Here is a 12,659-nt window from a genome sequence, read left to right on the forward strand (position 1 = left end):
ATTTTGTGTTGTCGAAGAAAGCACAAGGCAGTAAGCAATATTCAAAGTTTCTCCAACACACAAACACACAATACTGTATATACAGTAAAGTAGATATTAAACACTCTAAGATCACATCCCCAGAAATAATGAAGTTTTTTAAAAATATATGCAAAATATGAGCCAAAAAAGTAAATGTCTCCATATATTTCAGTCAACAGCCTAGCATCTTTTCTGCTTTAAAAAAAAGACACAAAAATAACAAGCTTTTAAGGGCTGCCTATCTGACAGAGTAAAATGACATGGAACAATGTTAAACGTCAGCCATTTTCCAAGTTTTCCGATCAGTGAAGCCACGCCCCAGACACACACACACACACACACACACACACGCAGGTCAACACACACACACACACACACACACACACACACACACACACACACACACACACACACACACACACACACACACACACACACACACACACACACAGATCAACAGACACGCACGCAGGTCGTGCATACATCCATATATATATCCATCCATCCATCCATCCATCCATCCATCTATATATCTATAAAGCACTGCACAGAGAAACAATTAAATATTTAGAACATTTTCTGTAAGCTAAAAACCAAATGCAATGAAAAAAAAAAGCATTTGGTTGCTCGTCCTGTTTTGCCCCGATGAATGTGCATATATTGAACTGATACCATTCCTGTTCTGTCAGACTATTGAAACAAACAGCCAACAGTCAAGTTCTAATTTGATACATTTTATTGTAAATATTTTTAAATATTCTCATTTCAATGCCGTTTATTTGATTATTATTAACAGCAACAATTTTTTTAACAGTGTTCGTAACGTACAGACATGAAATATTTATATAGAATTTAGAATTCAAAAATTAAACCCACACAATGTTAAAATATTGAAAACGTGATAAAAAAACAACATCAGCACCCTTTTTAAAGCCCTTATCCAGCGGATTACTCAATTATACAACAACTTCTTCTGCATGAAGTCCATTACCGTCTAAAACGGTATCTTCAGATACCAGAACTGGACGGATTAGTAGTGTGAACAATACGTCACACAAAGTGTTTTCTCCCCACTCTGCTGTCTCCTTGTCAGGACAGAGAAGGCAGAAAGGTGAACTCAGAAAGGCATCGGAGACGACAAATTGGTTAAAGCAAACTGCTCCAGTGACACATTAGTGCTACTTTTAGTGGTGTTCACCAGAAACGACTCAACAAGGTCCTAATCCAGCGTCTTCTCACCTCAAGTCAGAAAACATTTTGCAGAAGTGAAGGAGCTGGAAGGAATGAAGGATTTCCACATGGTGTTAAGACTCCTTCTTCTGTGGACAGTGGCAAAATATTTATAAAAGGACCAAGATGCTGGTTTGGTAAAAGTTTTCCCAAAATCTACATTTACTGCCCACATACACCCTGCAAACGGCTGCATTAACACTGGGAGAGAAAGGAGACGTACATGTAATATTTTCACATACATTCATTCTTTGAGATAAAAAATATATATACATTAAAATTCCAGGTGGATTCTCGCTATTTAGAAAGCCCTGATGAAGTCTCAAGTCCACAAATTCCAAAATGTCTTCCTGAGTGCGGGCAGCACTAGTTGAGTGGTATCTCTATGACGTCCTCCTCGATGATCTTACCCTGCGGGATGGGGACATGCTCCGGCGGGCTCCTCTTGCAGCTCAGCCCTGCGAAAGGGCTGCACCACGACAGAGCGAAAGGACCACCGAACGCTGTCTGCATGGCCTCCCAGCAGGGCACCTTCACCCACCTCCCGGTCTCTCCCTTCAGGCGCTCGATTCCCTGGTGAAGACACAACAGTGAGGGTCTGAGGGTGAACGGAGCCGAGTCCCCCCCCCCAAAAAAAGGACTGGTTGTCTTTTTCTACATGCACTATCAACCACAACGATGACACAAGGTTGATGACTGAAACATCAACACCACACTATGATTTTAGCTAACTGGTCCTTTTTCTCAAGAACAAATCAGGCTCAAGATGATTTGTAGGCTTAGAAAAAAAGCATTTAGATTTAAATTAAAAGGAAAGTTTTCGTTTTTTCCCAAGTCTATCTTAACACAATACTCATTTGTTGTATGTATGTTGAAGGAGTTATCTGTCACTGTAATCAGTCCTCCTGTCCTTATTGGCCATAAAGAAATCTCGTCCTAGCGTGACACAAAATACAGCTGAGGCTGACGGGTATAATGGACCGAGGTAAAGGTGAAGGGATCATCCAAGTTGTTGTGACTCATTGTAAAGGAAACATGAATGTGAGAAACAAATCTCATGGCAATTCATTCCAACAGTTAGGTTATTTTGTACAAAACCAAAAATGGTGGCCCGAAAGGAAAAGTCTAGAGATCACCAAAGTTATTAAGGAACATTAATGTATGTGTAAAATGTTGCAATTGAAAAATTGTTTTTTCAATTGTTTTAATCAATGTCGGCATGTCAGAGCCTAAAATATCAGTTTTAGGATAACCATATGACAATATGCAACTTGTGTTACAGTGGAATGTGGATACATCAGAAAGCTATATAGTATTATGTTTGCAAGTGCCTTAGCTACATTACCCTGCTAACACATAGCTAAAATTAGCTAGCTAACAGCTAACCCATCACAGTCCCATCCCATATTCATTTTAGTTATCAACAGCACCCCTGGTAGACATACGGTGCTAAAATAATCCTTTGACATTCTCAAATATAACGACTTTAGGTAGCTACAGGCATTCTGTTAGCGTTTCACCCCTTGGTTGCGTATTGTGGCGTATTTTAACTTGTTCAAATGTTGTAAGGCACACATTCTATATTGTGTTCGGAGTCAGATCATTTAACAGCTGAGCCGTGTACGCCATCTTCCACACAGAAAACTGATTAGGAGTCAGTGAGGGTATCGATAAAGATTCTGACCGATAAGCAGAATCAAATGGCTTTTAATTAATACAATCGAATCATTTCCCATCCAAAATTACTACTCTGATCCATTGTATACCCTGCTGCTCTTAGAAACTAGCTGGTTATGCTAAATGGATAATTATGACACGAAACATCTGAGAAATAATGTGTAAGAGCATTAGCTTAGCATGGCTCGTCATTCAATGAAATGTCCTCATTTGTTCAAACTAGATTTTTTTTAAAAAGTGACTATCTTTTCCCAGTTGCTTTGTCTAACTCAGCTGTCTGAAGCCAAATATTAGCCACACAGTGCAAGGGACTGTGTGTATTTTGTCCTCCATCTTTTACAGTGTAGTCGTGTAAAAGGATCTCTTTGCGGCCAGTATAGACAGGAGCAGTGGTTACTCTTTCAATGTACATATGCGTATTGTAAAACAATCGGAAAAAGTCTATCCTTTAAAAGCTTTTGTATCAGTTCTGATTCATTTGTTTTCTAAGAAACATACCTAAAATTACTAAAACACTGTACAAAATGACTCGCATGCAGAAGAAGCAAATGGTCAAAATGGTGCATGCATCCTGTTACACACACAGCGGACTCATTCATTCATAATGTTGGGTTGAATCTGAAACAGAAAAAAAAAAAAAAAAAAAAAGAGGAAGAAATGAAGCGTAATTTGGCCTTTAAATTGAAATCAGCATGCTTGTGATTGTGTAAGGCTCGATGGGACGGCTAACATGACCTCTGTTGCAAGCTTACCTCTCCTCAAGATTACAAAGAGTTGTCTGCTTCAGAGAGCTTTTGGCAGAATGAGTTATCAACCAAAGCAAATGCATGAGCGTAGAGAGAACATTGAATGGGGAGGCAGTTTACAGAGAGTAAATATGGAATAGAATGAAAGACAGAGTGACAAACTGAGCAATGCAGGGTGTGAGAGGTCTGTATGCAGGAAAAGCAGAAACCTCTTCTGTAACCTTACTGAAACAACAAACAGAGGTGGAAACACACATTTGGGTGTAGAAGGGCCCTCCACAATCAGAGAGAGATAAATACATTCGAAAAAGCAAGCAAACACAGTTTTTGCATTGCAACTGAGAAGTATTTATTCTCCGTGCATGTGCTGGAATATTTCCAGAATATTTAGAAAGAATTAAAATTTTCCATAAAAAAAAAAATCATCTCCACTGCCGTCAATCTCACCAGCAATGACTTTGCGTCATCTCACCGGCAATGTTTCACATACATGACTAAACTAACCTTCACCTGGACCATGCATTCGGATAACAAAAGGATACATAACATATCATGTAAACAAAGAATAGGAGAATAAAATGCACACTTCAGAAACAGTAGTTCACACAGGAGAAAATCTTAAATGATAAATACAAAGTGCGAATTAGCATTTTTAGTACTTGTGTAAATGTGAATGATGAAAGTTAATAATGTTCTGAAGGAGGCTGGACTAGAGCGGTGCAGGGATGACTTATTTTTGGGTTAGGGTTAACCCAAAAATTAAGTTAGCATGCCACTGGTTCCCTCGACAAAAAGTCAATAGGATCTTTCCATTGGATTTTGGATTATTGCAGAAAGTAAACTGTGGCAAAAGATTATGATACTTAAATATTTTGTTAACCAAAAAATTCTTCACAAATGGACACCACTTCTATGATTTGTTGAAGCTCGAATGCTATCGCGAGAAGTAAAAAAACGTTAGGCTATAAATGAACTACACCACTGTCACATGACTTCACGTCACCACCACTAAGCTACAGGCGGACTAGTGTTCCAGTGATGAAATTTGTAGTCTCATTCAGACACTTGTTAGCAACCGCCATTTTTTTAAGACACGTAAATGCTTCTAAATTCACGAGAGGGGTATTTACTGACTTATTTTAAGTCGTAGAACACAACGTTAAAATCTCTTAAACTTGTGTCGCCACAGACGACATCAGGCATCTGACCAATTCATTACAAAAAAAATAATCGACTTCCAAACAAGGAAACCAGAAGTGCAAAGATGCTGACTCATGTCCAAGTTTTAGGACTCATTCCTGCAGTGCTCTATAGTGCAGAAATACAGTCAAGCTTATGTCCAGCTGCTGCACAATCGGATGAATGCAGAGCTATACATTTTTATATGGCGCATCCCTTTGACTCCACATAGGATTTCATACAATTTACATTTTAATACTTTTACCTTTTTTAGAGGAAATACATGTCAAAGCTTTCCCAAATAAACATGTGACTGGGGTGAAATTAATTTGGCAAGCGCTCACAGCGCACGCACGCGCACACACACACACACACACACACACACACACACACACACACACACACCTCAAAAAAGGGAGAAAGAGCATATGTTACGACATGGTTGTTGACAGCGTGTTATCTGTTTTGTTGCTCAAAGTCAAGATGAGGTTGACATCTGTACTAACTGAAAACATTTCATGTCCCCATAAAGCATTACAAGAATGATTCAGCAAAAACTGCCATGACCAAAGCAAGCAGACATTTAGTTTTCCGTTTGGTGGAACGTACGAAAACTTCCTGGCTTGTTTTGGTGTGTGTGTGTGTGTGTGTGTGTGTGTGGTAATACATATCTGCACTCTCACAAAGGCTTTTCATGTCAAGCATGTATCAGAGAGGAATCAAGGAGAATGTTCCACACCTGGAAACTACTGTTTAAAAAGTCAATTTAAACACAATTAAACTACAGTGGGACTTTTATGGCCTTGTGTATAGTTTCTCAAAAGGGACACTTCACTCCGTCATGTGAGGCTCAAATACAACACTTAAAAAGAGACACTTTAATCCTATTCTCTTGTATGGTAAGACACTGTCTACTTGACCAGTGTCTCACAGGTGAGTTGTGGACACTTTGAACACCACTAGGGCTGCCCCCTCTTAGTTGATCAGTCTACTCAGTTTGGTGTCAGTTGACTGCTTTTTTGTTCATGCTGAATGACGTATTTCCAAGAGACTTATGAGCATGTCTCTGGTAAACACAAGATTTTGCGTGAGGCTTTGTGGAAGAGGTCAGTTTTACAGATCATTAGTTAGTCCACTAAGATATTCTTTGATCCAGGGACAACACTAAACACCAATAATGTTATCAAAATAATTTCCAAGTCTAGATTCTCTGGGTTTTTCACAGGGGGAGGGGAGGTGTCACAGCTCTGTATTTATAATACATACAGTGTATTGTACACTGAGCATTGAAATGATCCCATTGAATAGTAAAAACAGAGCACTGGTTTTACATAGGGAATGGATTTGGTAGATGCCCTGAGTTAAGGTATTGGGAGAACCATGGGATCGGCGTGTTGTATGAGTGGGTGAAACAAGCCACTCTTAGCACAACTGTTTTGCACAACTTAGTATAGCTAAGATATTATACCAAATAATTCTGGCAAACTGTTCTCTTAAGTGTTGTATTTGGCATCATTTACAAAGGGTCAGCCTAAAGGCCTTCACCCATCGAGAACTTGAATATTACGGCAGAAAATTATCATTATTATGAGCTTATTATTTCTGAGCTTTCACACCACAAATTAACTCATCAACCAAACAAGTTGTGCGGAACAGACATCTGAGGTTCCATAGTCTGAACCAGGACAGCAAACATAATTACTACTTAAAAGAAACTAAAAAAAATAGCTTCAGCTATAAAACATTTTACCATGGCCAGACTGCCAGACGCTGCTCTGGGTCAGTTGAGGGGTTGGGGTGCGAATATTTTGCATTGTCGTGTTGTCTATTTATCATGCTCCCGGTGTGTAAAGGCCTTACGAATGGATCTATTTTCAGAATGGCTCCCACAAGGATTGTGATTATCCTTTTTTCACCTACTGTAAACAAACCATCCATTCCATTTTAGTGGCCATATCTGGAACACTACTGATTACTATCTGACAACATTTTTCCCCACTTACCACTAGTGGTGTGTAGCCATGCAGATAGTTTGTGTTTTATTCGTCTGGGATTAGAATTTTCTTGTTGATTGAACAAAACAAGCAAATTGAACAGATCAACTTGGGCTCTGGGAACATGGGGGAGGCACCTTTTTACTCTTCTCTGACATTTTTTAGTGGCAGCAATATATTGAATTCCATTGTCTTCCATTGTATTGGGGTGGCGGTTTCAACACCCAAAGCTAAAACTACCAGCATGGCCAGACTTCACTGGGCATAAGTGAGACGATGTGTCTTTTTTGGAATTTAACTGAACTAACTCTATAAAGGAAAAGCAAGAGTAAACATAGTTCAAGAAAAGAAAAGGGCTTCTGATACAGCAACAGAAACATAATGATCACAGTGTTTTCAAACAGGATTCGCAAAATGAAAGTGCTTTCTTTTTCTCTGCAACTCAACGCACAAGGCAACACAAAAATAAATGTAGAGCGCACTTGGATGGCAAAACAAAAAGCAGATGGGAAGCTGTCCATGGCCAATGTGTGGGACATACAATGTAAATCGTGTTCAGCATTAGGAGCTGAGCTCTATGGGGCTGGGCTGAGGTTTCCCACTTTGGTTCTGACCCGTTCGCCTCGTTCAACGCGCTGAGCTCTCACACCACATACTGGTAGGTCTCAGCCTTCCCATGGTCAGGGGTGGAGAACGGACTAAACCACAAAAAGGAGAAAGGGTGTCCAAATACCGCCCTCATGTTCATCCACTTAGTTTTTTTAGCCCATCTTCTCTCTTCCTTTTTCAACTGCTCTATGCCCTGAAAATGAGAGACAACCAAACTTCAGTTGGTGTGCTTTTTGTGATCCAGTCAGCAACACAAACCAAATTCCAAATACCAACTTTTTCTTTTTCAGCCCACTTAATATAAAAAAAAAAAAAAAAAAGAGAAAAGAAAACTTTCTGAAAATCATCCGGGCCACAAAACCCAGTATTTCAGTGGTTTGTGCTACAAGCATAATGTAGCTGCTTGTGTCCTGCAGCGTTTCCCTCTGTGAGTTGTATGTTCCCTACATGTCAAAGCCCTTTCTCCTTGATTAAGACATCAAATGTCTTTTATATATCTGACCTAGAGTTGCAGACAAAAAGAAGTTCAAAGCAGGAAAGGGAGTTTGGCTTGGTGAGCTCCAATACACACAATGGGCTGAATGGTTTTAGGATAGTTACTGATTCCTTCTTCCACTGATACATGGACAAATTCACCTTTCTTTAAAAATCACATTTGCATCTTTTAAGTACATCCCTTAGTGGTTTTACACACTAACCACTACTTCTGTGGCTGTAGCAAAAAGTAAAAAGTTATGAGCTGATTGTTCACGCTAGAGAAGATAAAATGTGGCATACGGGTTAAATGTATGGCCTGCAAAACTGACAAAACAAAATAAGCATTTTGTCACATTTCAAACATAACGGGTATTAAAAAAACTAAAACATGAATAGCATAAGATAACATTCATATTTAAATTTAGTTCTCTCTTTGAAAATTTCTATTTACAGAAAATGTAATTTGCCAAACCTGACAGCAGGTTCAAAAGAGTGAAAAACGTCAGTTTTGGGGCAACTTTTTCTTCTACAGACTATAGAAAACTGTGCTTTTGAGGTAACTGCCAAAATGAGGGAAACAGCCAAGTACCAAAACCATATATGTGGGCAAAGAATGAAGAGCCGTGGAGCGGATAGACTGAATGTCCTTAAAACATCTGCGCTCTATCTAAAATGCTCAACATAAATCAGCCAACCCTCCTTCAGACCGAGGTTGGGGTCTAAGGTAAAGGTATAATTTAATGACACCGACAGGTACACACCACTTAAATCACCAAAGAAAGAGAGAGACATAGACGAAACATGAAAGAGGGACGGTCCTTATATTAACAGATGGGAGGTGAAACTGAAATATAACTGTATTTGGTAATCATTCAACTACGACACACATTGAATGTGCCTTCATTGGAGTCCATAGCTCAGTCTCCTGTATGAAAGGGACATTAGCTACTGTTCCTTATATGCCTGTCAAGCTTTGAATTTTAATGCAGAAAGTATAAAGTTAAAAATCAGTGGCTGATTTGTACAATGGATCGTAGACACCACAGATTTCCCTTTAAAGCACTCAACATCAAAGTTTCTTTCTTTTTGGCAGTTACTCACTTTTCAGACAGTGTTTTCGGTGAAAGTCAAGACTTGCAAGTAATCCACTGCACTTTACTATACATCAGGAGAATTCTTTGAATTAGAAGTAGGAGGTCCACGATGCCGAACGTTAAAAGCGAAGGGGGTGGCAGCGGCAGGGAGGAGAGCAGAAGGAAGTAGGGAGATATGGGAGGAGGACCGCGGGCCGCTGAATGGATCACTTACGGTCTCGTCGGTACAGATGGAGTGGACTTGGGTGCCGAACATCACAGAAGTGAAGATGAGGAAGAGGAGACCCTCAAAGCACAGGAGTATGAGGAGGATGACTGTTGCTGGAGGAGAGAAGGAACTGCACTCTGGGGGGTGGAGGGGAATGGAGGGAGAGAAGTGAAGGGGGCAAAAAGAAGAGGGCCATATGAGGAACTACTACACACTACAATAAAGGAACTACTGCGCTCTACTGTTGACTTGTCTGCAGCGGTATAGTGAGGATGCAAAGGGTTGCAGCATTTTTGTCAACAGGTTTGTCCTCTTGTCACATGCTGATGGTGCTTGCGTAAAGGGGGGAAATGCAGTTAGTGTAGTGAAGAAATAAATCCCCAGTGCTTGCTATATTGACCGAGACAGCAGATCTCTCCTGCTGCGGAGCTGTACAGTCTGTGCCTACATATACCAGGATGCATTGCGCGGGAGTGGCGGTTTTTGCTACGGATTATAAAAAAACCCAAAAAAACTTAACTTACACCTAAACTTTACACCTTCTGAAGTAAAGTTTATCTCTTACGCCAAACTAAGACCTTAATCGCTTCATTAACTCATCATAAAACACACTTTATTCTAGTTGGCCAGAAACAAAATGAAACTCAACAAACACGTCTTTAGTCTTTCCACTGTTCCAATGATCACCAACTGTGGTTTGGTCGAAATAAATCCTTAATTTACAGAGTAAGAAAATGTGCCGTCTCTGCACTCATATTTTGTGATGCCATTTTTCGCCGGTGGAAATATATGAAAGCGACGAGAAAAGGGAACTTTTTGAGCGGCATCGTGCTCCAGAGTTACCAAAGCTGAGAGAAGCACTCTGTAGTTCTTCTTCATCTCGCATGGGATGAGGAAGAACTACAGATTGTGCAGCTGCGCCACAGAGAACATCAGAAACAACTACAGGCCTTTTTCACACTACATATACGTTATTTGAATAGGTAGAGATAACATTAATAATAACAATTGTCCTTTTTAATAATAATAATACAAACTGATTCTGTAAGAATATGTACGTTTCTGTATCAAGTTAAGAGTAATATATTGTTTTATTTTACTGATAAATAATGTGCTTTCTGACACAAACATTTCAAAGAACATTGCCAGCATAGAAAGTACTTGAGGAAAGACTTATTTTGATGAATGAAAGGAATTGACAGCTAAATAGTAAAGCAATTTAAAATAAAACAAAAAACACTCACTTGTCCAATCATCTTCAAAGCAGTAGAGGAAATGGAAGACCACCATGAGCAGAGAGTGGAGAGAGACGAGTGCAATGTACATCTAGATTAAACAAAAAAAAAAAGACATTAAAGTATGACACATCACATCACATACAGTGCAAAACAGTAATCCCTCCCATCTGCATCTGTAATGTTCAGCAGCACTGATTCTCCTCAAGCCAAAGTTATCACACTTCACACGGACCCTCGCGTAATGCGTGTCTGCAAGTATGCGAGGGTTTGTGTGATGTAAATTTTGTCATCAGAGGGTGCACGTGCAGGCTGTCCGCGTACCGGCAATCTGGAACTGTCCAGAATTGTCCACAAGCGGACAGTATAAACAGAACTAATATACGTCTGTGGTATCTGCCCGCTGGCAGTGCATGCGTTTGTTTTGGAGTGCAACCGAGGCTTTAAGAGGAGTTGCACAGTGTTACACGGATACAAAACAAAAACGGTAAAAGTTAGGACCTCCACGTTAACTACAATCTAAAGGCAACGGTTTATTGTGAAAAACAGAAAATTGGCAACCTTCTTCAGTTTATAACATAATGAAACTTACTGTGAAAAGCTCAGTTTATAACATAATGAAACTTACTGTGAAAAGCACAAAGTACTTTTGGTTGTTCTCCCCAACACAGTTATTGACCCAGGGGCAGTGGTGGTCCATCTTGCGTATGCAGCGTTTGCAAACACTGTGAGAGAGACAGCAAGTTGAGTGTGAGGGAAAAATAAATAGATTAAAATAAAATCTATACCGACTTAACTTTCCAAGATAAAAAATAAAACAACTGTGCACAAGTTAAACATTAGTAGAAAGCGACATGCACTATATTCTGAGAGCATTTATTCTTGTATTTATGATGACTTCTTCACTGCACCAAAACACTGCAGCTGTAATCATGGGGTTGGGATTGTGAATGCAGCAATGAGTATTCCATGTCTGATTGTTTGCCCCACCTGCAGTGGTGTGCTCGGTCAGGCTTGATGCTGCAGCACTTGGGACATTTGTAGACCACCTGCCCTGGTTTCAACTGAAGGCTTTCTATGTATTCCTTGGTGGCGTTCCCTTTTGGCACCGCCCCCTAGCAAAAAAACATGAGCACACAGTAGATGTCATCAGAGTTATTTACGGCTCATTAATGACAATGAATTAAGTGGGGAGAGGCTAAACATACCGTTGTCATTTTATGAAAGTTCAGCCCCATTAATCAAGACATTAAGAACCTAAAGATTCTTAACTTGTCTGCATGACAATGAGAAACCCCAGGGGGAACAGGGTAAACAATGTGTTGGGATCTGACAATGTGCTCAGCCTACTTTGAGACAAAGAAATCAGGCCTTCCTTTTTGCAGAGCAACCTGGAGCCTGATTTGGGGTTGATAAGGGCCAAACCCCCCCAATGAAACAATTTCACACCTAACTGCGAAACTCTGAGGTAGTTTGGTGGACCGCTGCTCTCATTGGACAAGCCCAGGGATGCCGAGGCGGGACTTCCTTCAATACAACTGGATACCCCCAAAACTATTAAACCCCTGAGACCCCAAAGCTCTGAGCCACTCGATGTGATTCAATATGCATGTAAGGAGGAACGCAACGTTGCTGTGTTTAAACAGAAAATCCTAGGTTTAAACAGTTTAGATTCGCTGGACGTATCTATTGGATACTGGATTTGTTAGGGCCCGAGCACCGACGTAGTCGAAGCGGAGGACATATTGTTATTCTAATGTTTATTATTAGGCCGGAGCACTGACATAGTCGGTAAGAGTAGGACCTATTGTTCTTCAAATGTTTATTATTATTATTATTATTATTATTATGGCCCGAGCACCGACGTAGTCGGAGCGGAGGACCTATTGTTATTCTAATGTTTATTAATAGGCCCGAGCACTGACGTAGTCGGTAGAGTAGGACCTATTGTTCTTCAAATGTTTATTCAATGTGGCTTTGTGGCACAAGGCAGTAATACTGCCTGTGCCAAAGCACACTGACTGTAATCCTGCGGGCTTATTCAGTATGGCTTTGGGGCATGAGGCAGTAATACTGCTTGTGCCAAAGCACACTGACTGTAATCCTGCGGGCTTATTGTTGGAATGCTGATTCAGCATTCCAAGTATTATTATCATAATCTTTATTGTTGGAATGCTGATTCAGCATTC

The 12,659-nt window shown here is 40.1% G+C and overlaps 1 protein-coding gene across 5 annotated transcripts in view; it reads right to left on the bottom strand.

Moving 5' to 3' along the window:
• Positions 1-762: 762 nt before the first annotated feature.
• zdhhc3a (zinc finger DHHC-type palmitoyltransferase 3a) overlaps positions 763-12,659 on the bottom strand; it is a 39,741-nt gene continuing 27,844 nt past the window's right edge. For 3 of the 5 annotated variants that reach the window (XM_068734572.1, XM_068734570.1, XM_068734571.1), the window contains 5 exons: positions 11,461-11,585; positions 11,099-11,195; positions 10,480-10,561; positions 9,242-9,372; positions 763-1,824 (listed from right to left, as the gene is read on the bottom strand). In XM_068734572.1, coding sequence (XP_068590673.1) covers positions 1,618-1,824; positions 9,242-9,372; positions 10,480-10,561; positions 11,099-11,195; positions 11,461-11,585 — 642 coding nt within the window. In that variant the 3' untranslated portion in view covers positions 763-1,617. Of the gene's footprint in view, positions 7,650-9,241; positions 9,373-10,479; positions 10,562-11,098; positions 11,196-11,460; positions 11,586-12,659 lie in introns of all 5 variants that reach the window. The other 2 variants (XM_068734573.1, XM_068734574.1) reach the window with 2 other exon arrangements.

This window comes from Cebidichthys violaceus, unplaced genomic scaffold (genome assembly GCF_023349555.1).
Source record: "Cebidichthys violaceus isolate CVI_PGR_0920_01 unplaced genomic scaffold, fCebVio1.0.p SCAF_65, whole genome shotgun sequence".
Classification (NCBI taxonomy): domain Eukaryota; kingdom Metazoa; phylum Chordata; class Actinopteri; order Perciformes; family Stichaeidae; genus Cebidichthys; species Cebidichthys violaceus.